Source organism: Ranitomeya imitator, chromosome 3 (genome assembly GCF_032444005.1).
Source record: "Ranitomeya imitator isolate aRanImi1 chromosome 3, aRanImi1.pri, whole genome shotgun sequence".
Lineage (NCBI taxonomy): Eukaryota > Metazoa > Chordata > Amphibia > Anura > Dendrobatidae > Ranitomeya > Ranitomeya imitator.
Window position 1 is genome coordinate 267,226,155 of NC_091284.1, and position 24,290 is coordinate 267,250,444.

The window sequence follows — 24,290 nt, forward strand, 5'->3', positions numbered from 1 at the left end:
GGGGGAGGCGTTTATACCGTTCCGCGTTTGGTAAAATTAATAAAGCAGTTTTATTCTTCGGGTCAGTACGATTACAGCGACACCTCATTTATATAATTTTTTTATGTTTTGGCGCTTTTATACGATAAAAACTATTTTATAGAAAAAATAATTATTTTGGCATCGCTTTATTCTCAGGACTATAACTGTTTTATTTTTTTGCTGATGATGCTGTATGGCAGCTCGTTTTTTGCGGGACAAGATGACGCTTTCAGCGGTACCATGGTTATTTATATCTGTCCTTTTGATCGCGTGTTATTCCACTTTTTGTTCGCCGGTATGATAATAAAGCGTCGTTTTTTGCCTCGTTTTTTTTTTTTTTTTCTTACGGTGTTTACTGAAGGGGTTAACTAGTGGGCCAGTTTTATAGGTCGGGCCGTTACGGACGCGGCGATACTAAATATATGTACTTTTATTGTTTTTTTTATTTATTTAGATAAAGAAATGTATTTATGGGAATAATATTTTTTTTTTTTTCATTATTTTGGAATATATATGTATATTTTTTTTTACACATTTGGAAATTTTTTTTTAAACTTTTTTACTTTGCCCCAGGGGGGGACATCACAGATCGGTGATCTGACAGTTTGCACAGCACTCTGTCAGATCACCGATCTGACATGCAGCACTGCAGGCTTCACAGTGCCTGTTCTGAGCAGGCTCTGTGAAGCCACCTCCCTCCCTGCAGGACCCGGATCCGCGGCCATCTTGGATCCGGGCCTGGAGCAAGCAGGGAGGGAGGTAAGACCCTCGCAGCAACGCAATCACATCGCGTTGCTGCGGGGGGCTCAGGGAAGCCTGCAGGGAGCCCCCTCCCTGCGCGATGCTTCCCTGCACCGCCGGCACATCGCGATCATGTTTGATCGCGGTGTGCCAGGGGTTAATGTGCCGGGGTCGGTCCGTGACCGCTCCTGGCACATAGTGCCGGATGTCAGCTGCGATAGGCAGCTGACACCCGGCCGCGATCGGCCGCGCTCCCCCCGTGAGCGCCGCTGATCGCGCTGGACGTACTATCCCATCCATGGTTATGGGGGCCCACCCCACCTCAACGGAATAGTATGTCCGATGTCAGAAAGGGGTTAACCTATCTCGGCATCAATCTAACCCCCCATAGGTCGACTTTATTTAAATGGAACTATGCCCCCTTAATTAAAAATCTCAAATCGGATCTTGCTAGATGGTCATCTATGCCCTTATCCTGGTTAGGTAGGCTACACGCCATTAAGATGGTTTCCTTACCACGATTTCTGTATGTTTTCCGATCTTTGCCCATTCCTCTCCCTGCCAAAACGTTACTAGATATCCATAACACGATCTCTACATTTTTATGGCAGGGAAAAAGACATAGGATAAGACTTAAAACCATGTTTATTAGTAGAAGACGAGGAGGTATGTCTCTGCCCAACTTCATTTTACACCATAGAGCGGCCCAACTAGCCCAGCTAATAAGTGCTAATGCGGACAACCATAGCGCACCCAGATGGGTGAATCTCGAATCTCACTTCCTGACCCCATTCACTCTACCAGGCCTCATGTGGTCATTGCAGAGACTTCCAAAAGGGATCCATATATCGGCTCCATTCACAGCACACTCCCTGATGTTATGGATGAAGGAAAGATTTAAACACTCCCTACAATCCAAAACTTCCTTAATGATGCATATTTTTCATAATCCAGCTTTTCCACCAGGGTTGGAGCCCCGCCCTTTCCATTGGTGGGTGTCTAGCGGTCTAATTACCCTTAAACATCTTACTTCGCCATTTAACATCCTACTCACTAAGCAAGAGTTTATCCAAAAGTACTCCCCACCTAACTCTGAAATATTGCGTATCATTCAAATTTTTCACTTTGCTGAACAAATCTTGGGACATGGTGTCACCCACCGCCCATCAGGTTACGAGCAAATATGTTTAAATGACCCACTGGGCAGGGGAGCTATCTCTTTGATTTACTCAAACCTGAACGCAATATCAAAGGATGTAAAACTCACATATATGATTCAATGGGAAAGAGACTTTAATAAGATAATGTTCCCATTGGAGTGGCAAAAATGTTGCTGCACTCTCTCTAAGGGCAGTCTTCAAACCTCTTTAGTTGAAACATCCATCAAGCTCCTACATAGGACATATTTAGTCCCGAGCAAATTACATGCCATCTACCCAAGTTTATCAGATCGGTGTTTCAGGGGGTGTGGAGCTCTGGGCGATCTAAAGCATACGTGGTGGGATTGTCCGGTTGTTTCCGCCCTTTGGTCAAAGATCAAATCTATTGTGGAGGAGCTATGTGGCGGAATGATTCAGTTAGATGCAACGGTGTTCCTGCTCGGAGCTAGATACCCGGGCTTCCCCAACAAACTCTATAATCTAGTCAATCAGCTGTTCCTCGCCGCTAAGCTACACATTGCAACAAAATGGAAAACAACTACCCTATCTCTTTCCTCAGTAATTGACAAGATGAACACGATCATGTTATGTGAACGAATACAAGCTACAAGAGAAGACTCATGGGAGCCTTACTATCAAATATGAAGACCGTGGATTGAAAGGAACTCTAGCAGTAATCTTGATCAAGCCTTAACACTATCTCTATGAGGCCAATCTGGTGTTAAATTGCCCTCCTTTGACTCGCTCCTTATACCCGACCATTGATAGTATTCTGATGCAGTAATGGATCTCTTACCTCCCCACCCCCACCCCTCTTGTCTTTTTCAACCACCTGTCTTTGTCTGTGTGTTTAACTGTATTGTTTAAATACCATCAAGGCTAATCTAGAATTTGATAATATTCATGTATACTCCCCTGCGTGGGATTTTGTTGTGAAACTTTCTTGGTTTTTCTTTGAAAAATAAAAACTTGTTGAAACTAAAAGCTTCTTGATGCTATTAAAAATGAAATTTAGTAACTGCCTAAGCATCCTGTAATAGTAGTTTCCAGAAGTCAGCAGGTTATATTTTAACTATAAGCCATTGCAGGATACTCTGTTTCAGAAAAAAATGATTACCTATAAAACCATGTTAAAAACAAAGAATCTTGGACCTTAAAATAGCACGATAATAAAAGATAGAGATTTGCTTTAAAGTCTATCTTCACTCAAAGCATTATTCTGCTAAAGTATGACTGTATGCCACCAAGAATGGGACTTGTGTTGGAAAGCTAGTCGTCATCAGTGACCTTAGCGGATTTTCTTTTAAAACAATAGCTCTGCTAAGTGATACATTTTTTTTGCACTTTAACAACCTACGTAAGCACAATCTTGTTAGGCTGTACAGAAACTATCAACTCTCTAGTATGATGAATTATTCAGACAACTCTCCATATCAGCTTCCTGGACCCTGGTATTGCACTTTTTTGACCTTCAGGCCATATTCACACGTTACCATTCATACTGCTTCACACGCTTACACTAAAAACTGTGGTAAAATGGCATCTCATCATAATACTGATGTATGAGTAATAGATTCTTAATAATTTCATGTATTATATAAACAGTCAATATATAGTCAAAGCAATTGCTTACCCTCCTTGAATTAGCTGCACTTTTATTGCTCCACTGCCATCACTAGTCGGAGTAGCAAAGCATTGATCTACTCGAAGAACGAACGCAGGGTCTGGGAATTGTGTCACCATCCCAAAATACAGAGTTGATCCGATTGATAGATCGTCCTGTTGCGACTGTTCTAGGGGCTGAGTATATGATGGGTTCACGTAGGCTGCAAGTGTGGTGCCAGCATTACCCTCGACACCACCAGTATTCAGATTCTGGCTTCTGTTAGGGTCAATGGACGTATTAGTACATAAAAGAAAGATCAGCGCCACTCAATGAGTTTTCATGTTTAACTCTATAGCTATTATTATGTTTAATTCTTGGCATACATACGTCATAACGGGTTTGAACACGGTGTACAGGGAAGTCTCCATGGTAATGTTGTAAGTGCAGGAGAACTGCATGCTAATGTTTCCTGCAGTGATAACTCCATTGCTGTTCTGTCCTGGAATGTTAACGGTATTTGCAAACGTTACATGGGTCACATTTTTCTGCAAGTAACAAAAAAAAGAAGCAGAAGATGAAAGCTAAGATTATTCATCGAATAGGAAATCTACCTCAAATATATGATTATAAGAAATGTGGATTTGTGTTGGTTTCCTCCTGGTGCTAAGATTTCCTCCTGCACTCTACTGATACAGAATTTTAGGCAGTGAGCCTAAATAGAAACAGTGATTATGGTGTCTGTAAAGTGCTGCAGAAATAATGGCGCTTCGTAAGGGAGTAAAATAAATAATTACAATAATATGGATAGTGGTGACCTGTACAGCAGGATGCCTTCACTTGCTGCAAGTTTACCAATATTTTGAGGAAATCTGCGTTGTGTAAAAGTAACCTGGGTAGAAATTGTAAGCTTTCCCGTGTATAACGTATGTTTTATACTTTTTATGCATGTGCATGACAGTAGAGACTGGTACAGGATAAGTTCTGGCACAAAGCAAAATTTATCATTCATTTTCATGATGTTTGTGACCTATTTATTGAAATGTGTAACAGCTCATGACGATTGTTTGCATTGCAAAGTTCTGACCATTGAATGTGTGCATAACCTACTATAACCACGACTGGACTGCCCATCTGGCAATACTGTGAAGTAAAACAATTGCCAAATGCTCCAGTACTTGCAGTGGGTGGTCCACTCTCCTCTTATTACCACCTATATCCACTTTCTGAATGGTCGCCTTCATATTTTGAATATCAATATAGGGACTGAAGGAATCTAGAAGCAGCAGCAAGAGGTGGACTATAAAAGTTGCTTTCTCATCATCTTAAATTATAAAATTGCAATGTGCTTAAAAAATACCCAACTTTGAAATTTATTTGTTATTTAAAAATTATTTTCAATTCTCAAAAGTGGAGAGATTTTTAGTTTTATTGTTTATTGCTCGTTATCTAAGTTACCACTTCTGCAGTTAATCACTAACATGCAAGCAATGCTACAAAGCTGGCCGAAAGCTGGACTGGGCAAGTTTCAGTACCACTGTGCTCCTCCGAAGGTACAGAGACCTCAACTTGCACTTGCTGCTGGTCAGAACTGTGAACCATTCAGGAGCACACAAGCCCCCAGGATGTAGGGAAACTGTGAGCTCTTGTCAAATATCACCGGAATTTTGCAGTCAGATGTTTCTCTGAAGGTGAGTATTTCTCCATTTGTTAATTCATAAACCATCCATGTCTAAAAAAAAAAAAAAAAAATTATTTCTCTGTTGGTCAACCCGGTTTAACTGGGACTTGGGAAGAGGCCCAAGAGAGTTTGTGCAGAGCAAATGTCTAATTGCTGCTACTCCGGTTTCGATTGCTGGCCCGTAAAGCATCTGATTAGTCCCCGCTCTGCTTCTCTATCATTGGCCGCCAGCTAAACAGGTCTGCAGCACACAGCATTTTCATTGCACGGTGCTAACTTTTACCTCAGCAATACAGATCAGAATGACAGAAGTTATCGATCGATAACTACAGATTATACGACAGTGAGCTTCTATGCTTTCAAATGTCAGGACTGAATTTCAGTCAAATTCTGGCCCTGCATTATGGCCCGGATAAGGTGCCCAAAATTCTACAAGTTTATGGAGCACTATGTGGTGCCATTACACTGTATGTAGGACTATGTAGGGTCCATTGTACTGTGTGGGGACCACTGTTAGGGAATCATATTGTGATGGGGTCACCTTAATTTGTCAGGGGATTTGAGGGGGTACAGTAGGGTCATCATACCGTGCATGCAGAGGTTACTGTGGAGGAATTTACTGTGGGCGTGTATTACTGTGTTTGGGGAGAACTTTTGTTGGCATCATACATTATTATCTGCATTATTCAATTTTTTTATCATTTGTTATTACTTCTTTAAATTAGGCCATTGGGTCATATGCTTTTTGCTGCTCTTACATAACATATTATATTATTTCAATATGATAAGATCTATTAATTACACTGTACTTTTGTTTCCTTATGAAAAGGTTCATTGTTATATTTTATGCTAAGGAAAAACTTCCTCATTTGTAGAAATTGTTTTAATAAACATCATGGTTGACCCACAACTTTTTCCAAGCATTTAATTTTGTCCCTCTGTGAATTTGAGTTTGACATCCCTGCCTTAAAGTGAATGCTGTGGCGTTTGTTTAGGTTCTATTTAGTTTTTTAATTTATTTTTTTCATTGTGGTCAAAACTCACTTTTTCTGATATTTGACAGACAATGGATGGGTTACTGTCCCATGCAAATTTATGTGTATTGTAGTGCAGCAGTTTCACACTGCATCACAGATAGGCAGGGACCCCAGAAAGTTCAACATAAAAGATTTTTATTTAAGAAAACTCACAAAAACAGGTAAGAGATATCCTCCGGTTCGCAGCTGGTTCCTCAAAACAGTCCGTGTCCAAACCATCTGCACCGCCGTATCTCTTGGGTGCGTCAGCAGCTTTGAAGTCCTAGGCTCTGTGTTAACTTCACACAGGCCTGGGTTGCACAGAGCCTCCTGCTCTGCAGCTTGTTTGCTTGTAATCAGTGTGTGTGCAACAAGGCTGACCGGGGAGTAGTTATGGCTGAGTTACTTAAAGGCACAGTCCACAGACAGAGTCCACTGAGCAAATGGTCAGCGAGCACCACCGGCCCCTTGTAAATAAATAGACGGGACTGACACAGCTTTTCCCACAGTTTACCCTTTCCTCTCTGGCCACGGTGGTCCAGGTGAATTAGAGTCCAAGAAAGCAACTGTTGTCCAAATGGGAATAACTTTTTAATGAACAGGGATGGAATAGAAAGAAAAGCGTACAACAATGGATTCCTGCTCTTTCCCCGACACTCTCTACAACTGCACCCACAGTAGCCGAAGGTTCACAGTAGTCCACTCGCTGGGATCTGGGAGCTAAGTACTCCTTCAGCGGGGGGGCCCTTCCAGATTCCTGGGGCCCGTGTTGCGATATTTAGTCCTTTTTCGTTTTTGGGACCCCTCTTGAGTCCTCTAGTGTCCTTTATGACTCCTCTGAGTCTCCTTGAGCCTGGGACAACAGATCTCTCCCCATCTGGGAGTCTGGCAATGCCCCGGCTGTTACTATACATCTGCTCAGGGCTAACAGACCCAAGTTTCTTACTGGGGTCAGCAGCTTCTTTCCACCTTTCCTGCTGCTGACCCAGCCCACAATTTAACTATCAACTGTCCCTAACTTAGTGCAACACATAGATACTTAAAGGGCAACTCTCCACATTACACAATACGAACACAGTGCAGTGTAATACACAAGGGGATAACATTAAATGGTACACAGTATTACACATGACAATACACAGACATTTTACAATAAAGTATGAAACATATTTAAATAGGACGCACGGGGTGCCACACTGAGAAGGAGAGGGCGCAACTGAGGGGATCTGCCACCGCCTTACATGTTCATAAAAGCTGAGTGAGTTTCTGGGATCCAGACAGACTCTTGCATCCAACCACTGATCTTTCTGGATTGTGAGTCATGGGGAAAGCAAAAGAATTGTCAATGGATCTATGGGAAAAGGTACTTGAACTGTATAAAACAGGAAAGCGATACAAAAAAGATATCCAAGGAATTGATAATGCCAGTCAGCAGCGTTCAGACTGTGATGAACAAATGGAAAATAAAGGATTCTGTAAAAACAAAACCACGGTCAGGTAGACCAAAAAAAATTTCATCCACAACTGCCAGAAAGATTGCAAAGAAAAACCCACAAATAACAACAGCTGAAATACTGAAAACTAGAGGTGTGGCTATTTGAAGATGCACAATAAGGAGGCACTTGAAGAAAAATGGGCTGCATGGTCGAGTCGCCAGAAGAAAGCCATTACTGCACAAATGTCACAAAGTATCTCTCCTATAATAAGCAAAACAGCACAGAGACCAGCCTCAAAACTTCTGGAACAAGGTAATTTGGAGTGATGAGACCAAAATTGAACTTTTTGGCCACAAGCATAGACGTTACATTTGAAGAGAGGTCCACGAGGCCTATGATAAAAGGAACACCATTCCTACTGTAAAGCACGGTGGTGGATCACTGATGTTTTGGGGATGTGTGAGCTGCAAAGGCACAAGAAACTTGGGCAAAGTTGAAGGAAAGGTGAATGCAGAACATTAGCAGAAAATACTGCAGGCAAATTTGCAATCATCAGCCCGGAAGCTGCACATGGGACGTTCTTGGACATTCCAACATGACAACGATCCAAAACACAAGACCAAGTCGACCTGTCATTGGCTACAGCAGAACAAAGTGAAGGATCTGGAGTGGCCATCTCAGTCTCCTGACCTCAATATCATTGAGCCACTATGGGGAGATCTCAAGCGCGCAATTCATGCTAGACAGCCCAGGAACTGGAGGCTTTTTGCCAAGAAGAGTGGGCAGCTTTACCATCTGGGAAAATAATGAACGTCATCCACAACTACCACAAAAGACTTCAAGCTGTCAATGATGTTAAAGGGGCAATACACGGTTTTAAGAAATGGGGTATGTGAACTTTTGATCATTTGGATGTTTTGTATTGTTATTATAATTTAAAAAGAGAAAACACAGTAGTTTGACAAGAAATGGCTTCATCCAACCACTAACCATGAGTAGAGGAAAAGTTTTGGTGTTAGCATTCATATTCTGTGAAAAAAGGTCAAGAAAGCAAAAATTCTGTTGGGCATGCAAATTTTTGAGCACAACAGTATGTTGGTGGCGACAGTCGGGACCTCTTTAATTAGTAGAGGAACCAATGGACTGTGGAAGTTTGAGGTGAGTATGGTGAGCTGACACTCTGGACACATCTCACAAAAGCCCTGCACCTTAGCATAAATCCCTGGCAAGAAGAACCATTGTAAAATACGTTCTTGTGCGTTTTTAACCCCTAGGTTCCCCCCCAGCATGTGTGTGAGCCATTTTGAGCACCGCCCGATGGTAGAATTGGGGCACTACCAGCTGCTCCACTACTTTGTCACGGATTTTGTCAACTTTATAAAGTAACTCCTGGATGACCGCCATGCGTGGAAAAAATGCTTCCACACCCTGTTTTTACCTCTATCACCCCTTCCCGTGCCGAGGTCAGAGTGGGATCCTGGAGATGAGCTGTCCCAAAACTCTGAAATTGTTGTAGTCTCCTTGACCTCTCCTGCCAGCACTTCTAGGAGAAACCTGTCGGGTTCACACTCTTTCCCCATGTGGGTGATCCCTATGACAGGAATCCCTTTCTCAGGATCTTTGGGCTCTGTGCCCAGAAATATATTTACTGTGGGAGGGTTAATTTCATTCTCAACAGTGACCAGAACAGCCCCGTAAGGAAGGGTCTTCACCTCTCCCACCACATGTTTACCTTCTCCACATGGAGTAAAAAATGTAACCTCTGCTGTCGAATACTTGTGGGACCCCTGAGAGTCCAGTCGCCACAGAGGTACTGCACCTCAGCCAGAGGTGTGGTGCTCCGCTCTTGGGTACGGAGGGGGCACTACTCGAGACCCACACTAGCACCCAACATTAGACCTCTCCAGGCCAGGGAGGGACTAGGTAGAAGGTGTAGGTTGGGAGAGTGTCAGTTGTGCGGAGTTGTCATGGGAACAAGAGGGAGGAGTTAGTCAGTCAAAGAGAGGAGAGAGGAGTGAGAGGAAGTGTCTGAGAGAAGCTCCTGAGAGGAAGGAAGGGGTCCTAGGGGCCAGGGAAGTGAGGATTTCACCCTGGGTGCCCAAATCCATGCTGACCATAGTTGGGTGGAAGGACCAGGTCGCAGTGAGGGAATCGGCACCCAGACTAGTGGATGAACTACAAGACTCAACTAGCAAGCCAGAGGCTGTGCTATCTGTATGTGCCACAGCCACATCCACACACACTCGCTGAAAAGGCAGCCACATTGGGTCAGGGGGACCAGGAGGATGTCGCCCAACAGAATCTGAGGCTGCTGGCTTGGGACATTGTGTGTGCGGTGCAGGGCAGGAGGGCGAGAGGCAGCGCAGAGAGATGGCCAGGGGAGGAACATAAGAAAAGAAGTCTCGGGAAAGTGAACCCCAAATTACCTGAGAGCTGGCTGGACCACAGACCCGGAGGACACAGCACCCGGCTGGAGACTGCATATAAGAACTATGAGTAAAGTGTGGAAACTGCACCCTACTGTGTCCTCCGAGTTACTGTATTTACAGCACCATCCACCCTGCACTACAACCATTACCAACAGCTTTAAAACGATAATTGCCCTGGGGCCCAGCTCTACACATGGAGAGCTGTAACAACTCTGCTGCTTCACCATCTGACCCAGTGGACCTGAACCGCAGCGTTGGCTATTTCCCAATTGCCGAGCACCACGGGTGGCATCATAAACTAATCCCTTATAAACTTCATTCCCCCTTTAATTGACTTTTATTGGATGCCCAGAGCCACCAACCAGGTCACTGTTGTCATGACCACCCCCTTAAGAACCGTTGGACCCGGCCTGAGTACCCCGCAGCCCTGGCAGATGCTCCATACTCACAGAGTTCACCATGAATGCATATGACATCAACTTTTTTTTCCAGAGGGTTCTAACCCTGAGATCAATGACCTATGCACAAATTTCACTAGGCTCTCTGAATCCAGGAGAGCGTCAGCCTGGTGTCCATTGACATGCACCTGGGACAGGTGGGGTCATCCGCAGGAGTGAACTCATCCACGGTGAAGACAGCCTGGGCATACTTTGATAAACGGAGAGTAAAGCCAGAGTACATGGGTCAGCTGTCAGGGACAGTTGGCAGACATATGTCCTGGCCCTTGGCACTGCAAACGCCTAATACTGTAGCTGCAGCATAGCTAGCCTACGAGTTCGGTTATTGAGAAACTAGTCTCCTGGATCCCTCACTCTGGGGTACCCTTTCAGCACTGGCTCGGTCCTGACTGACCCCACAAAGGGTCTTGTCACTCCCCGGCGGGGCTGATGTGATAACCGTAGTGGGGCAGAGTTCTGTATGAAGTTCCGAGTGGCCATATAATACTTGATCAGGCCATCTACCAGGTCTAGGGTGCATGGATCCCCTTGCCTCACCTGTTGTATAGCTGCTGGCAGAGTTCTGACAAACCAGTAGACCACCACTCTCTCATCTGGGAAGAAGTCAAGATCTCAGGCTGAAGCCATTTTTTTTTACTAGCTGCAGCAAGTCATATGTTTGAGATCTGGCTGGTCGGGTCTCCACAAAGGACCACTGAAACACACGCTGTGCTGATACATACGTGTCAACCCTCTAACCCCCAGTAGGGCAAGGATCTCACATTTCAGTTGCCCATAGTTCTGGGAATCCTCCCAACTGAGGTCAAAGTAGGGTTTATGAGCATCTCTAATCAGGAAGGGGCCACCTCTCTAGCCCACTGGGAAGTAGGCAAGCTCTCCTGCTCCGCTGTGCATTCTAAAATGGTGAGAAAGGAGTCCACGTTGTCCTCCAGACTCAACTTCCTCAACGGTTTCCGAACTTTTTGCCGGGCCACAGAACAGATTGAAGTCAGTGGTGAGGGCATCTCTCGCAGGGCCGCAATCTGTTGCATTAAAAGGTTGTTCATCTGCTGCTGCTGGTACAACTCCTGCTGTTGCTGCTGACAGAGAACCAGCTGCTTTTGCAGCTCCTCCATTTTATCGGCCAGCCTGGACTGTAGTGTCTCGAGCTTAATTATGGACATGCAACTTGTTTTGGGGTATGCCTCAATTCACAATGTCCGCATTTTCAACCATATGTAGCGCACACAGTGCGACATATAGGCAAGGACCTCTGAAAGCTCAACATTAAACGTCTTTATTACAGAAAACTCACAAAAACAAGTAAATTATATCCTCCAGTTCACAACTGGGTCCTCATAACAGTCCGTATCCAAACCAACTGCACCGCCGTATCTCTTGGGTGCATCAGCAGCTTTGAAGTCCCTGGCTCTGTGTTAACTTCACATAGGCTTGGGTTGCACAGAGCTTCAATCTCTGCAGTTTGCAAAAGAAACATTGACACTCAAACAGTAAAACTGAAAGTTTAAGTGAGAATCGTGGACATAGAGACACTCCCAAAAAAACGGAGTGGAGGGAGGGATTCGCCCCACTACCAATCCTGCAAATCCATCTAAAAATAAAAGCCCATGTTGGGTTTTCCTAAAATCTGACTTGGTTAACTGCTTAGAATAAATTCACACTCATTTTTACTCTGCCTTGTAATCACAGATGTTTTGCTGTAATCAAAATGCTCTCCAGCGGGTTTGATATGTCTCTATACACATCCTGGGGGACACAAACTAGCCCACCTATATGGTTCGCCTCATTGCCTCACAGTGCTAACTTATTTAAAGTTATCCTGTTTGATGTGATTCATGCTGTACCATATCACATGCAACAAATATCAGAGCTTGGCTATATGATTGCATCTATGTATATTTTTATTTGAAATGCTTTCGAATTTCAGAGAAAATATTGTGTAAAAAGCCAGCTGAGGACCATAGCCGGAGATGAGAGTGGTCCAGCTCCACCATGGCCAGCTTTTCCCATAGGTGATTGACAGGTCTGTTGCTATGGTTTGGGTAGCATGAATCAGGTGACAGGTTCCCTTTACGAAGAGATGGCCTAACCATTGTACTGAATAGTTTTTTTTACAACTTAAGTAACCCCCATTTCCACATGGTTTGTAACCAGTGCTTTGACAATTTTTATTTCAGTTTTATTTAGTGGGCCACTTAGTAATGTTTAATTTTGTTTATACATGTATTCTCTGAAAAATGATATTAAGTAGGAACCAGACTTTTAACAAATTTCACATAACTTAATGGAACAAGCGAATGTAAGATACTTTGTAATATATCTGATCTGAAAAATCGGAATCAATAAGACACTTTTTCCTCTCCCAGTATGAACTTGTCATCCACTTTTGAGAAAAGAGCTCAAATCCTTCAAGACAGACTGCTAGATCTTTGAGGTGTCGTATGACACAGCCTACTGAAATCTATGGAGAGGGGAGGTGGAGGAGGAATGAGGAGCAGAAAGAGGAGAGAAGCAGAGTGAGATACAGAATGATCATGCTGACCTTTCTAACAAGTCTTTTATCGTACACCTATAGATGGGAAAACTTGAAAGTATCGTTACTACAGAACTCCTTAACAGAATAAGAAGCTAAAATACTTAGGTGTCATTAGAATCTGGATCCAAGAAGTATCGCTTCACCTTGCGGAGAATGACATGTTAAGCATGTCGAGATGAGGAGACTTAAAGCCGTAATGCTTCTCTGGGAAATATGCAAATTGTCTCTTCGGAGAGAAAGAGGACTAGAACTCTAGTGCCACCTATTGGAAGTAGCAATCCTAACAGTCAATGTCAACCCTTTAATGAGTCTTGTCACATGACTTAGGATAAAAGCCAAACCGGAATCTCAATTTGCAGAAACTGTGTTTCGGGGTACTGCCCCTCGTCAGTGCAAAGTGGAGATCTGATTTGGCTGAGTGAGAGGTGTCTGACCGGGATCCAAGAAGTATCTTTCTCCTTGCGGAGAGTGACATGTTAAGCATGTCGAGATGAAGAGACTTAAAGCCCATTGTGTAGGTGTCATTAGCAATGAGATGAAATGAAAAATGACATAATGGACTTGATAAACATACTGCAAATAATCATAGCTGGTTTTCACCCTTCTTTTTTACAGTTTTCAATTTGCAGGTCAGAAGGTATTTATACATAATCCCATCAGTATTTTTTTTTCTTTAAAGCGCATGATCATCAAACCCAAGTTCATCTAGAAACATAGAATCATAGAGTGTTCGAATTGGTGGGCTCCTTCAGGATCATCGTGTCCAACAACCATATTATAAATTACGTTATAATTTGACGTTATAGACATCTTTTTCAGGCATTAAAGGGGTCGTACAATACTGCTACATTCTATTGTTGGGGGTTGGAAACTCATCAGCCATACCACTCAGTAGAAATCTACACAAACCATCACCAATCTCATATTAGCTGTTCCACAGATAGGCCATCAATATATCATAGTAACATAGTAACATAGTTAGTAAGGCCGAAAAAAGACATTTGTCCATCCAGTTCAGCCTATATTCCATCATAATAAATCCCCAGATTTACGTCCTTCTACAGAACCTAATAATTGTATGATACAATATTGTTCTGCTCCAGGAAGACATCCAGGCCTCTCTTGAACCCCTCGACTGAGTTCGCCATCACCACCTCCTCAGGCAAGCAATTCCAGATTCTCACTGCCCTAACAGTAAAGAATCCTCTTCTATGTTGGTGGAAAAACCTTTTCTCCTCCAGACGCAAAGAATGCCCCCTTGTGCCCGTCACCTTCCTTGGTATAAACAAATCCTCAGCGAGATATTTGTATTGTCCCCTTATATACTTATACATGGTTATTAGATCGCCCCTCAGTCGTCTTTTTCCTAGACTAAACAATCCTAATTTCGCTAATCTATCTAGGTATTGTAGTTCTCCCATCCCCTTTATTTATTTTGTTGCCCTCCTTTGTACTCTCTCTAGTTCCATTATATCCTTCCTGAGCACCGGTGCCCAAAACTGGACACAGTACTCCATGTGCGGTCTAACTAGGGACTTGTACAGAGGCAGTATAATGCTCTCATCATGTGTATCCAGACCTCTTTTAATGCACCCCATGATCCTGTTTGCCTTGGCAGCTGCTGCCTGGCACTGGCTGCTCCAGGTAAGTTTATCATTAACTAGGATCCCCAAGTCCTTCTCCCTGTCAGATTTACCCAGTGGTTTCCCGTTCAGTGTGTAATGGTGATATTGATTCCTTCTTCCCAGAAAATGATCCTCTCTGGGATACAATTGTAGATGAATAAATATTGCACAGGTATCTCACCAGATAATAGCACACTTTAAAAGATAAGGATTTTATTCCAAAACACGCATTTCAATTACATGTATATACGTATAAACATATACTTGTATATATGATTCTTGACTCACCGTCATTGTATTCCCACAGAGACCATCCTTTGTTTGTACAGTAAATGAGTACACGCGCTGCCCATTCAATGTGTTCACCACAGCCCCTGTGCAGTTGTACTGGGACAGAGTTAGGGCAGATGGGTTATAGTGTAGGGTCTCCAACAAGTTCTTTCCCACTGACACCGTCATGTTTGCTCCTTTACAGTCTATCATAGTGCTCACATTATACACGCCTGCAAAGATGAAATGTCACAAGGGTCAACTCATTCCCATCAATGTCTGCCTCATCTTTCAACTTTTTTGTAAGTTGTGCAACAAATTAGCTCTTAAACCAACTTACTGAGGCCCAGATTTTGATAGTAGGTTGTATTAGCTACACAGGCTGCATAGTTATTTACATAGGTGCACTCTTCATCTGCATAACAGGCTGGGGTGCAGTATGGCTCCTCTGTCAGGAAAACAAGAATATCTCAGATTAAAGTAAATATACAATTACAGTATACAGTGTGGGCCATTTATATGGATACACCTAAATAAAATGGGAATGGTTGGTGATATCAACTTCCTGTTTGTGGCACATTAGTATATTGGAGGAGGAAAACTTTTCAAGATGGGTGGTGACCATGGCGGCCATTTTGAAGTCGGACATTTTGGATCCAACTTTATTTTTTTAATGGGAAAAGGGTCATGTGACACATCAAACTTATTGAGAATTTCACAAGAAAAACAATGGTGTGCTTGGTTTTAACGTAACCTTATTCTTTTATGAGTTGTTGACAAGTTTATGACCACTTATAAAATGTGTTGAAAGTGCTGTCCATTGTGTTGGATTGTCAAGGCAACCCTCTTCTCCCACTCTTGATACAATGATAGCAACACCGCAGAAGAAATGCTTGCACAAGCTTCCAGTATCTGTTGTTTCAAATGCTGCACATCTCCTATCTTCACAGCATAGACAATTGCCTTCAGATGACCCCAAAGATAAAAGCCTAAGGGGGTCAGATCAGGAGACCTTGGTGGCCATTCAACTGGCCGATGATGATCAATCCACTTTCCAGGAAACTGTTCATGTAGGAATGCTCGAACCTGACACCCAAGATGGTGCACCATCACATTTTTCTTGTGAAATTCTCAATGAGTTTGATGTGTCACACGATCCTCTTCCCATTGAAAAAAATAAATTTGGATCCAAAATGGCTGTCTTCAAAATGGTCACCACCCATTTTTAAAAGTTTCCCCCTCCCATATACTAATGTGCCACAAACAGGAAGTTGATATCATCAACCATTCTCATTTTTTAGGTGTATCCATATAAATAATTATTATTATTATTTATTATTATAGCGCCATTTATTCCATGGCGCTTTACATGTGAGGAGGGGTATACATAATAAAACAAGTACAATAATCTTGAACAATACAAGTCACAACTGGTACAGGAGGAGAGAGGACCCTGCCCGCGAAGGCTCACAATCTACAAGGGATGGGTGAGGATACAGTAGGTGAGGGTAGAGCTGGTCGTGCAGCAGTTTGGTCAATCGGTAGTTATTGCAGGTTGTAGGCTTGTCGGAAGAGGTAGGTCTTCAGGTTCTTTTTGAAGGTTTTGATGGTAGGCGAGAATGTGATATGTTGTGGTAGAGAGTTCCAGAGTAGGGGTGATACGCGAGAGAAATCTTGTATACGATTGTGGGAAGAGGAGATAAGAGGGGAGTAGAGAAGGAGATCTTGTGAGGATCGGAGGTTGCGTGCAGGAAAGTACCGGGAGACGAGGTCACAGATGTATGGAGGAGACAGGTTGTGGATGGCTTTGTATGTCATGGTTAGGCTTTTGTACTGGAGTCTCTGGGTGATGGGGAGCCAGTGCAGGGATTGACAGAGGGGAGAGGCCGGGGAATAGCGGGGGGACAGGTGGATTAGTCGGGCAGCAGAGTTTAGAATAGATTGGAGGGGTGCAAGAGTGTTAGAGGGGAGGCCACAGAGCAGGAGGTTACAGTAGTCGAGGCGGGAGATGATGAGGGCATGGACTAGGGTTTTTGCAGATTCTTGGTTGAGGAATGAACGGATCCGTGAAATATTTTTGAGTTGGAGGCAGCAGGAAGTGGAAAGGGTTTGGATATGTGGTTTGAAGGAGAGACCAGTGTCAAGGATTACCCCAAGACAGCGAGCTTGCGGGACTGGGGAGAGTGGGCAGCCGTTTACTGTAATGGATAGGTTCGTTGGGGAGGTCGTGTGAGATGGGGGAAAGATGATGAATTCTGTTTTGTCCATGTTAAGTTTGGCCCACCATGTTATAAATGGCCCACCCTGTATATCTCACACCCATACTGTAAAAGATCTTTTACAAGTGTAGACTGATCAGAGGTGCTTCCCAGGATGACACAGGGGCAGCAGCTGAAGAAGATATGGGAAGTGACATAACTACAGAGAGGTCACTATGAAGGTCAGGGATCTAGACTTTCAAAGGAGATTCCAAGAAGTCAGGGCTGAGTCAAAGTGGCTGTAGGCTCCTCATCCAATCCTACCACGCTGGTCTCTGAGAGGCTAGTCTCTACCACATCCTGCCTCTCCTTAGCTAGAGTGATAGCTCTGAGTCTTAAAAGACCTTTGCAGCCAACAAGATACTACCTTGCATGGATCCCACCCTTCCTCATTAACAGATGTAAAGGGGTCATAAAAACAGTCTTGTGCCCCAAACATGTCCCGGTTTAATGTTGTTAAACTGTGCATTTACCATTGTATTTTTCATGCTGTATCTAGTGCTGCTATTTGTATATCATTGATGAGGAAAGAGCAGTACCTCAGTTATGCCACTGAGTTATGGGGGTACACTAGTGTATATAGTTATACACGAGGAGCCAACCGTGGTTAAGATAGAGGGTTTTTCCCTATTACAGGGAGAAGGGCTACAGAGCCCGTACAAGGCGGATGGCTCTGCAACATTGGGAAGTGGAAAGCCCAGCCATCCACAGCCCTGGAGCAAGAAGTACAGCAGCATCGGAACGCAGGTCGCTCTAAAATGTGGCAGCTTACTACTTGGGCAGATGCCCTTATGTCTGGTATTAAACAGATAAGGCTAGGGTCACATTGCGTTAGTGCAATCCGTTTAGCGCTAGCGGGTTGCACTAACGCAATGATTTTAATGGGGCCGCGTCCCGGGGTCGCGGTAACGTCCCCGCTCTCGCAGATCCCCGATCTGCGAGAGCGGGGAACGGACCGTGGGCGCGCCTCGGATGCTGCAAGCAGTGTCCGCGGCGCGCCAGGAAACACCGGCGCGTCGCTAGCGCGTGCCGAACATGGCACGCGCTAGTGCTGCGCGTTCCCATTGCCGTGAATGGGCGCGCTAACGGACACATTGCACGGCATTAATTTCGCCGTGCAACGCTGTCCGTTAGAGCGTTCCCATTAACGCAATGGGAACCAAGCCTAAGGGAACCTCTGAACGTGGTGAAGCTGAACAGGGAGGACGCTGCAGTAGTGGTCAAGATGTTACGACCCGGGTATGAGCTGAAAGATATTGGGAAGAGCACAGGGAAAGCAAAGGATGTGAACTATGCAGAACTCAGTGTTGATGCTGTAACTGATGTGCACGTGCTGCGATTGGAAACAAGTAATGTTCTACGTTTAAAGTTGAAATTGGACTCTGCCTCTATGTGAAGAAGTGTCTCTGCGTCTAAGGGAGGCCTCTGAGAATCAGGCAAGTAAGACTGTGAGACTATGTATGTGATGCGGGTGGCCAGGGCGTGCTAAAGCAGACACTTGTGCGGGCCATGACTATGGCCGCTGCCGCTCACACAGACATGCAACATGCATGTTACTAAATAATTGTAGAAAGTCCCCATAAACCAAACACATGTGCAGTTACCCTATGGCAGATAGTAAAAAGAGGTGCGGTGTTTAAGGTTTTATCCCAGTCTTTACTGCTAATAGGAGGTTTTGGGTTGGTTCCCCAGGTTGCAGTCTTCTCAGTAGTCACTGAGGCGCAGAAGCTATAATGGAACTTGAGTGTAATCAGATGGTCAGTTTTTGGCAGGATATAAAACCAGGAAATAAACTGCAATGGATAATCAGCAATGGCTTCAAATTAATTGGTCGCCAACCAACCAGACGTTTAGACAGGTGACAGCAGCAAATTTGCTGAGGTGGATATTAAACATACATTTTACTAAGTCAATTATGATGTACAATAAAAAATTATATTGTTGTACTATGTTAGCCCGAAAAATACATCCACATGTGTGTCCCTTAACTCAGATGTTGCCAAAAAACCTATGAGATGCTTTCTAAAACATGACATCATCATATGGGCAGTCCAGAATTGTTTAAAGGCATAGTAATCTTAGTGTATGTAAACTTTTGACCTTGCAGCAAGTAATAAAAATGCCTTAAACATTCTCTGTCTCTCATTATTCTGGCATTTGGCAAATATTAATAATTATGGTAATCTTAATTGACCTAAAATGGGAAAGGTTTACTCTGATTTCATGTCAGATATTGAGAAAAACATACATATGTGTCTTTTAATATAGTGTATGTAAACTTCTGGTTTCTGCTGCATATCGGTACAAAACATACTATTCCCAAATAGTGCATATAGTGAAGAAAAGACTGCATTTTTCTAAAAAAGAAATAAATCTCTCACCTATACAGCAGGCCAGATCCGGATACCATGAGAGATTTGAGAGGCAGCAGCTAGAGGAGTTCATCGGACACGTATGGGGATCAGGAAGGCAAGATGATAAAGATGTGGTACACTTGCAGGCCGAACTTACAGTACAGTTTCCACTGCATGTGGAACATAATGGTGGATCTCCATTTATACCACCTATCAGGAAAAACAACAGCAGTTTAGGGAAATAGTAAATTTATGAAGGTGTTAAATTTAAACCCATCTGAAAATACACTTTTGTATAATTTAAAAGCAATAAAATCCTCTTCACTCTCTTGCTGTGCATTCGCCACCTTAGATTTCCCACTTGTATGTTTTCTAAACACTTATACTTCTCAGCTTATAAATTGTCAGTGTTGTTTCACCAAATGTTACATAAATGTATAGAACACAAGTTTAAACAACTTAATGATATATTTTATCATTAGAAATATCCTTCTTTCTCCACTTTCTCGCCACTTCTTCTCCTCCCTATGCATCCTGAACTCCTCATTCACTCTGGAATAAAACCAAGCTCATATCTATCTAAGCATACTGAAAGTCTATGGGGAGGAGGGGGAGAAACAGTGAGAAGTAATCAGTACAGCGAGATATCAGATAGTCACAGACAAAATGAGTTTCAGTTTCTAGCAACTTTTATTTACTTCAGGGCTGGATTCACAGCCACACAGTTAACTACTACTGCATAATGTCTTCCATGCTGCTACAGGTGTTTTTATCCATATGTTACAAAGAAATAAGAAAAGGAATCCATCTCTATGAGTGTACTGTGTCAAGCAACTAAAAATTAGAGACAGAGTCTGAAGAAGAGAAAATTGATTAAAATGCAGAATACAAGTAAAACAGTGTAATTTCTCATGACGGATTATTCTGAAACGTTACCTGAAATAAGAGACACTTTTTTTTTAAACTTCCTATATTGAAGATCACATAGCCAGCTTTTTGAAGAAAGCAGGAAACCTCAAAAGCAGCCTTGTTTAGGTAAATGAAACTTTGGATGATGGGTTTGCTTGGGAGATACCGTATGTTGGAACTTTCAATTTTCATCCTTAACTTCCATGAGCTATGATTCTTTTATTTGTATCAGTTCTTGTTTTTTGTGTTATGAATCTGTGATTTTTACCATTATAATTTGGGGTCAAAACAACTTTCTGATCTGTTTTTATTCAATTTTTTTTGGTGGAGGCAAAGTGACCAAACATCAGTGATTTTGCTATTTCAATACTTACTACTTTAGCATTCATCATATCTTTTTAGGATCACTTGATCGCATTTACAATACCCTGCAATTCTGTAATATTCTGGTATATTGTGAAATAACATCTCATATGAACACCCACCAAGAGCCTGGGCTTCTCAATTGTCCAAATGTGATATATGAGATTATGTTGCAGGGGTGGCCAAAGGGAATTGGAAGAGGCACTTTTCCACATTAGCAGCCGCTTAAATGCTGCTGTCACAACTGACCAGGCCCGGATTGGTAATCTGCCCAGGCCGGCATATGCCCAGTGGGCTGGTGGCTCTGCATTCCAAAGTGGCCACCGGCCCTTTGAACCTTTTAACTCTTGTTTGTGCATGCTGCCTCGTGTGCACGCGGCAACAAGGCCGTGCGGCGGCCGCAGCAGCTCTTACCAACATGCATGAAAGCATCTGTGGTGGCCCTTATGATGACGCGCGCACTTCAGCTGCGCGCAGCTCTTTTAGTGATGCGTGCATGGCGGCTTTTGTGTTGACGCGCACACAGAGGCCCTTATAATGACGCACGCACGGTAGCTGTGCGGCTCTTGTAGTGGTGAGTGTACGGCGGCCGCGGCATCCCTGATTGCCTACAGCCTACAGCCTGCAGTGATCCTGAAGTTACTGAACTGCCGCACAATCAGCTCTACCCTCTCCTAGTGTATCCTCACCCATCCCCTGCAGACTGTGAGCCCTCGCGGGCAGGGTCCTCCCTCCTTATGTACCCGTGCGCTGTTGTGAATTCTGTGGCAGAGTTCACTCCTGTGGTCACAAGTGGTACTTCGGCTGATTCTCTCTGGGATCTTCCGTTTGTGGAGGAAAGTGGTACTGCAGCTTCTGAGTTTCCTCCCTCAGGTGATCTGGTGAGCTCGTTAGCTTCTTCTCTACTTAACTCCACCTGATGCTTTGATCTATGCTTCCTGTCAATGTTTCAGTGTGGGACTTGTTTTTTCCCTGGATCATTCCTGTGGCCTGCTGCTCTGCAAAGCTAAGTTTTGCTTATGTTATTTTGTTGCTATTTTTCTATCCAGCTTGCTTTATTGGTTTTTCCCGCCTGCTGGAAGCTCTGAGACGCAGAGGGACCACCTCCGTACCGTTAGTCGGTGCGGAGGGTCTTTTTGTCTCCTCTGCGTGTTTTTTTTTAGGTTTTTGTGCTGACCGCAAAGTTATCTTCCCTATCCTCGTTCTGTTCAGCTAGTCGGGCCTCACTTTGCTAAATCTGTTTCATCTCTATGTTTGTGTTTTCATCTTACTCACAGTCATTATATGTGGGGGGCTGCCTTTTCCTTTGGGGAATTTCTCTGAGGCAAGGTATGCTTATTTTTCTATCTTCAGGATTAGCTAGTTTCTCAGGCTGTGACGAGGCGCCTAGGTTCTGGTCAGGAGTGGTTTGATAGGCTTAGGGATTGCGGTCTGCAGAGTTCCCACGTCTCAGAGCTCGTTCTATTATTTTGGGTTATTGTCAGTTCACTGTATGTGCTCTGACCTCCATGTTCATTGTGATTCTGAATTGCTTTTCATAACAGTGCGCCTTGTTATCTGCTCATGTTTAATGTATTTGTCTATATTTGCCCCGTATTCACATGTAAAGCGCCATGGAATAAATGGCGCTTTAAAAATGTATAATAATAATAATAATAACTGCGAGCAAGCAAGGTACTGTAGTGTGCACATGCTTGTTTTATTCAAAAGATTCTTCCTGCTCACCATCAGCAGTAAAATTCGGGATCAGCTCCTCTATGCTTCAGCTCCTTAACAATTTCCCCCTCATCTGGTTAAGTCTCAAGATAAATGTTTCCATGCATATACAATATATGCAATCTTGCCTTGCGCAGGCGTGTACTATGGAGGACAGAGAATGAACTTCAATCCAATATTGCAGCCAGCATGCAGCCGGCGCGTAAGGAAAGGGTGAATCAAACACCCGAAAACCCCGCCCCTATGGCTGAAGATTGTTCCCTCCAAATTCAGGTGACAGAGTCCCTTTAATCGGTGTGCTAATTATGTTCGTTTTATCAATCCCTTTGATTTAAGGGTGTGTGTCCTAAAAGCATTTCACCCCTGCTTAATATTTGATGGTGCTTCGTTATGACACATACAGCTCTGGCAAAAATTAAGAGGCGATCGCATCAAAACCCTGTCATGGGCAGCCCAATCTCCAGACCTGAACCCCATTGAAAACCTCTGGAATGTAATCAAGAGGATGATGGATAGTCACTTGCCGTCAAACAAAGAACTTCTTAAATTTTTGAGCCAGATGCAGTGTGAAAGGCCGGCGGAAAGCATGCCAAGATGCATGAAAGCTGTGATTAAAAATCATGGTTATTCCACAAAATATTGATTTCTGAACTCTTCCTGAATCCTGAGTTAAAACATTAGTATTGTTGTTTCTAAATGATTATGAACTTGTTTTCTTTGCATTATTTGAGGTATGAAAGCACTGTTTTGTTTTTTTTTATTTTGACCATTTTTCTTTGTCTGAAAAAAAATGCAAAATTGCTTGGAAAATCGGAGACTTGTTGTCAGAATTTAACAGAATAAAAGAAAAATTGACATTTTACTCAAAAATATACATATAAAGAGAAAAATCAGACAAACTGAACATTTTGCAGTGGTCTCTTAATTTTTCCCAGAGCTGTATATCAAGGCCGACATTAACCACCCGGCGCAAGCGAGCAAGTGCTGGGGTCCACAAGCTGTTGGGGACATGGCATGTTATGGGGCTCGTAAATGGTGGGGCCCTGGTGCCAGCAAAAACACAGTTGAAAACAATAAGTGAGTGATCCATCTGCTGATGCTGCCTCTCCCATCATTCCCCCTCTGAGACTGAGCTCTATGACGTCTTAGTGAAGAGAGCATGATGATGTCACTACAGCGCATCCTCTGTGCTGAGCAGTGCAAAGGGTCAGAATATGCTGAGGAGACCAGAAAGTATTATTTGGGGCCCATTATACTGTATGGAGTAATATATGGGGCCCATTATACTGTATGAAGTAATATTTGGGGCTCATCATACTGTATGGAGTAATATGTTGTGCCCATTATACTGTATGGGGTAATATATGGCGCCCATTATATTGCATGTGTAATGTACCACGTGACCAACCTGTCGTGGACATAACACGTGTCCGGTATGGTGCAATGCTGGAAGTGGATGGCGGCGCCCAGAGAACGAGGTAGCCAGACCGCCGACACGCAGGACCTGCGGCATGTGATAGCAGGGGGAAGGACCAAGGCAGGGCCAGCCATGGAAGCTCACGGATAGCTGAGCGAAAGGCAGTGGAGACTAACGGGAAAGGTAAGAAGTGAGGAAGCCGACAAGCACACACACAGAGAGGTAAGCCGGTATAGGCAGAAGTCAGAAAACTGAGCGGGCAATGCAGGTTCTTAGGCCAGAGACAGAAGTATAGTC

General features: G+C 43.6%; 1 protein-coding gene across 1 annotated transcript in view; it reads right to left on the reverse strand.

The window, feature by feature from the left end:
• LOC138669732 (uromodulin-like) overlaps positions 1 to 24,290 on the reverse strand; it is a 67,049-nt gene that overhangs the window by 16,505 nt on the left and 26,254 nt on the right. The window contains exons 3-7 of the mRNA XM_069756451.1: positions 19,616 to 19,798; positions 15,317 to 15,424; positions 14,995 to 15,209; positions 3,916 to 4,073; positions 3,556 to 3,804 (exon numbers count right to left, since the gene is read on the reverse strand). Coding sequence (XP_069612552.1) covers positions 3,556 to 3,804; positions 3,916 to 4,073; positions 14,995 to 15,209; positions 15,317 to 15,424; positions 19,616 to 19,798 — 913 coding nt within the window. The remainder of the gene's footprint in view (positions 1 to 3,555; positions 3,805 to 3,915; positions 4,074 to 14,994; positions 15,210 to 15,316; positions 15,425 to 19,615; positions 19,799 to 24,290) is intronic.